General features: G+C 49.6%; 1 protein-coding gene across 1 annotated transcript in view; it reads left to right on the top strand.

The window, feature by feature from the left end:
* Positions 1–5,000, top strand: part of slc13a4 (solute carrier family 13 member 4) — a gene marked incomplete at both ends in the record, with an annotated part of 56,156 nt that overhangs the window by 19,747 nt on the left and 31,409 nt on the right. The window contains 2 exons of the mRNA XM_083657128.1: positions 1–16; positions 2,857–3,035. The exon at positions 1–16 is cut by the window's left edge and continues 121 nt beyond it. Of these exons, the coding sequence (XP_083513254.1) occupies positions 1–16; positions 2,857–3,035 (195 nt within the window). The remainder of the gene's footprint in view (positions 17–2,856; positions 3,036–5,000) is intronic.

Below are 5,000 nucleotides of genomic sequence, written 5' to 3'. Positions count from 1 at the left end.
GGGCCAAGCCCGGCATGTAAGTGGTAGCCAGGGGCCAAGCCCGGCATGTAAGTGTTAGCCAGGGGCCAAGCCCGGCATGTATAAGTGTTAGCCAGGGGCCAAGCCCGGCATGTAAGTGGTAGCCAGGGGCCAAGCCCGACATGTAAGTGGTAGCCAGGGGCCAAGCCCGGCATGTAAGTGGTAGCCAGGGGCCAAGCCCGGCATGTATAAGTGTTAGCCAGGGGCCAAGCCCTGCATGTAAGTGGTATAAGTAAGTGGTGTAAGTGGTAGCCCGGGTTGTATTGGGGTCGAGTCGTGCTACTTTTCGTACCTGCCTCGTCGAGGTTCTATTCTGTGAACCCGGGTTCATACGGTGACGTGAAAACATTGTAGACGACTGATTGGCCAGGCAGAATCGTGTTTACTCTGTCTATCCTACTGACTGTCAATGCAATGCTGCATACCAGTTTAGTGGGGCTTACCTTCTCTTCTGTTATGCTTTTCCATCAGTCTTTTGTGTTGCTGCCTTCGCCTCTGGTGAAATAAAATCGTGGCGGTGGTTTCAATTGTCCAAAAGTCCGCTGCTCAGGAAGCGCTTGTAGTTGAGTGCTGCGTCGGCTCCGCTAGGCCGCAGACGGGGCTCTGGTGAAGCCACGGTCTTGCCTGGTGAGGCCGCCGGGGTAGAGGCTTCACTCTAGCGCAACCCCCGTCCCTCGCGCCCGTCCCTCGCACAGCGCATGTGAGTTTTGACTAACAACAAAGTGATATCCATTCTCCTGGCCGATTGTCACATTTGCCCATGTACACTGTAGGTCATTTAGAGGCACCAGTATTTCATAAACAGTTTAAAAGTTCTGTGTATGGATTTAATTGTAACGTTATGTTATAGCCTACTTCGGAATATGGGCGGAGGGCAGATATGCGGTCGCTATGACGACCAGGTGTGGGCGGGGGCAGATGACCAGCGGTGGAAGCAAAACGTCCATCGGGTTGAAACAAGTAGAACCGAGTGGTGACGGGCTGTGCAGGGCTGTAAAATGTGGTGGAAATGAGCCATAAGTGTTAGCCAGGGGCCAAGCCCAGCATGTAAGTGTTAGCCAGGGGCCAAGCCCAGCATGTAAGTGTTAGCCAGGGGCCAAGCCCGGCATGTAAGTGGTAGCCAGGGGCCAAGCCCAGCATGTAAGTGTTAGCCAGGGGCCAAGCCCGGCATGTAAGTGGTAGCCAGGGGCCAAGCCCGGCATGTAAGTGGTAGCCAGGGGCCAAGCCCGGCATGTAAGTGGTAGCCAGGGGCCAAGCCCTGCATGTAAGTGGTAGCCAGGGGCCAAGCCCAGCATGTAAGTGGTAGCCAGGGGCCAAGCCCGGCATGCAAGTGTTAGCCAGGGGCCAAGCCCGGCATGTTAGTGTTAGCCAGGGGCCAAGCCCTGCATGTAAGTGTTAGCCAGGGGCCAAGCCCGGCATGTAAGTGGTAGCCAGGGGCCAAGCCCTGCATGTAAGTGGTAGCCAGGGGCCAAGCCCAACATCTTAGTGGTATATCCACATGGACGGTCTCACCCCCCTACTCTATTCAAAAAACAGTTAGTGAAACCAACAACACAGCAACTCTTGGGCATATCAATATGAATTTAAACCGTTTTAGTTTGTTTGATGTGTTATCGCCTTCTTGTACAGTCTTTTCCTATGGCGAGTTCCTCCTAAAAGGAGGCGTGGCCTATGAGCCTACTACAAAATTACGTGTTGCCGATCTGATGTATAGACTCTGTGTGCCCAGATTGTCGTCTCCCTAACTGATCTCCCATTGGTTTTAGACTTTTGATTGATCCCTCCCTGCACTATGTCCTGCCCCAAGATGAAACTGCTCAAAATGCCATTTCATAGAGAGCCCCAGGAATGAGTCTGGAAAACATTGATGCTAACACTTCCTGGTTCTTCACTGTTTTCGGCTATGGGATTTTTGAATGGGTTTTTGGCGCGATGCTTCTAATAAGGTCTCTGGGCAACGCAAGCTTAATCAAACGCGAACCAGTGTTCAGTAGGATAATCTTCACACATGAGGACCACTTTTATGAGTTTTTAAGCTTTTACGTGCCGTTAAAAGGGCGGCTAGCTAGCAAACGGCTAAATGAGACTACACTGTTGAGTCGACGGGGATGTTATACGTCAATAACGTCATCACTTCAAAGGACGAACACGGAAATTCTCTTTCCCTCACCTGGTTCGGCCCGGGGTAATCAGTGCACAGCAGCGCACACATCAACAACATTCCAGGTTGAGTGGTGACGTGACGGGGAAGCCTATGCGACACTGTGTGTAGTTCTGGATTAGCTTAGCACGAGTTTTTTACTTCTAGGGCTCGCATTTACGCTTCAAAACTCATGAAAGTGGTCCTCATGTGTGAAGATTACCCGGCTGAACACTGGTTCGCGTTTGATTAAGCTTGCGTTGCCCAGAGACCTTATTTGAAGCATCGCAGCAAAAACCCATTCAAAAATCCCATAGGCAGAAACAGTGAAGAACCAGGAAGTCCGGGACTTCCGCGTTCAGACTACAAAAATACATCATCCCTGGGGCTCTCTATTGGCTCTTTGAAGAAGCAAGGAAAAAAATTCTCAATTATCTCTCTCTCTCTCTCTCTCTCTCTCTCTCTGCCTCTGCCTCTCCCTCTCCCTCTCTCTGCCTCTCTCTCTCTGCCTCTCCCTCTCTCTCTCTCTCTCTCTCTCTCTCTCTCTCTCTCCCTCTCTCTGCCTCTCTCTCTCTCTCTCTCTCTCCCTCTCTCTCTCTCTCTCTCTCTCTCTCTCTCTGCCTCTCTCTCTCTGCCTCTCCCTCTCTCTCTCTCTCTCTCTCTCTCTCTGTCTCTCTGTCTCTCTCTCTCACTCTCAGGTTGGTTCTGGGCTTCATGTGCTGTACAGTGTTTCTGTCCATGTGGTTGAGTAACACGTCGACCACAGCCATGGTGATGCCGATCGCTGAGGCCGTGCTGCAGCAGCTCATCAGCACCGGCCTGGCCGACGCCCACACACAAGACTCCGAGACCGCCGAGGCCCCCGAGGACCACAGCGGTACGGCTGGCCCTCTCGCTGCCTGACCCAAAGACCCCATTTACACCTGTCATTGAATGTGTTTTAGGGCGATCAGATTGCAATCGGACAGTGCTTGACCACATTAACCTGATTACATGTACACCTATTAATATGTGTCTCCATTGTCCACATCTGATTGCGATCGGATCAGGAAAGCTCCATTGCATAGAGCAGCAGAAAAACTGCGGTGACTGTTGTTGTATGTGGATTGAGAACGCATTTGCATTTACACTTGTGTTCAATGTGGTCACAATGTGTCCCTGTCCATTTGGGCGATTGGATCACAACCCATCCTCAATGTGTCTTGGGTGCGTTTACACCTCTACTTTCATGTGGTCAAGAACTATCCCGTTGCAATCTCATCTCCTAAAACACATTTTAATCCCAGGTGTAAATGGGGTCATAGTGTATCTGGAGGTCTCTAAAAAACTGAAAGGGGCGGGGGGGTGGTGGAAGCCATGTTTCCTGGCAAACCTTTTTTATGTGGTCCTACGGAAGCAAATTTGAGGACATATATTCACGCATTTTATTTATGTGTTTTCCTGTGATGACGAGGTGAAGCTATAGTGCGCAACTTTTGTCTCCCTCTTCTGGCAGCTAGTCTACCTGCTATGCTGCATTCATGGTTTCCCGACCGTTTCCTTTGCTCTTCGTTGCCACACAAACATTGCAAACAGCTTCAACGTGTTTAAACACTCTGAGAATAAAATACAACACATCTTCTTTGTTCCATGTTGTTTCCACATTACGACTGAAAAGCTCATTAGCACATCGAGGAAAAACGACTTCCCACCTCGTTAGGACCATCCGAGGAGCACATGAATGCAGCATTTGTCATAGGCTACACGGTCTCCTAGCCCGTTGCTACTGTTTTGGCTGTGAAACAATGGATACATTGTTTTGAGTGTCAAACACAACACCCACAAAATGACTCGTTTCACTCATCAGAATTTGATCCATTCGGTCTGATAACATTTAACTTTTGGAATGTGTCCATCAATAATAACAGCCGCACAATTCAATCATTTATCCCCATTCAAGTTAGCAGAGGGCTAACCGGAAGTTAGCCGGCTGGGCCGGGTAGAAAAAACACTGGAATTTTCACCAAATGACTTAGGCCTTGGCCACACTGATCCGTGGTGTCTGTCCGTGTGCGTTCATTTCTCTGTTCACTTCCATTCATTTTCAATGACAGCTGTCCGACTGTCCGTGGAGCACTCAGAAGCGTACGTATCCAGAAAATTTGCATACGTTTTGATGGACAGAAAGTTGAAGAGGGATGAACTTTTTCTGGATGGACGTATCGGATGGTCGGATGGTCGGATAGTCACTGTCCGTTTAGCCAATCAGAGTCGAGGTCTTGAGAGGAGGCGTTCCGAGATTTGTTTCAACTTTTCAAAGGCGGCCGAGGCAGTGAAGGAGGCTATAATTAATGCTGTGTATACCATCCTGCTGTTGTACAACGTGATAGTCAGTGTCACCGTCTGATTTCACCATCTAATCTGGTCATTTGGTGGCATTTTATTGCCACATAAGTAACGTAGCGCACAGAGCTAACAGCTAGCTGACGCCAGCTTTCTTCTTCTCTCGGTTTATAGGCGGGTCGCTGACACCTTCAAGGTGCTTACCGCCACCTGCTGTACAAGTAGGTTACTTGTACATGCAACGGCCATAAATCTATCCGTCTATCCGTTCTGTCCATTTTCTGACGGATCAGTGTGGCCAAGGCCTTAAGAAGGTGGCCTTGTGGGTAACCTGTGTGGGTGACGTAGTAGGAAGTGAGTGTTTTTTTGCCGCAACTAGAGTGAGTTGCAGGATCCAAAGTGAGCAAAGTTAGCATAGTTAGCTTAAGCTGTGTTCAAACCGAGATGTTTCTTTTTCTCCCCGTCGCTCGATTCAACCCTTTGGAATTGCTCTGTCGCCGTGTTTAAATCGCTCCGCAAA

The sequence above is a fragment of the Poromitra crassiceps genome (genome assembly GCF_964638095.1).
Source record: "Poromitra crassiceps genome assembly, chromosome: 2".
Classification (NCBI taxonomy): domain Eukaryota; kingdom Metazoa; phylum Chordata; class Actinopteri; order Beryciformes; family Melamphaidae; genus Poromitra; species Poromitra crassiceps.
Note: the sequence above shows the minus strand (reverse complement) of the source record. Positions and strands in the feature narration are given on the sequence as shown.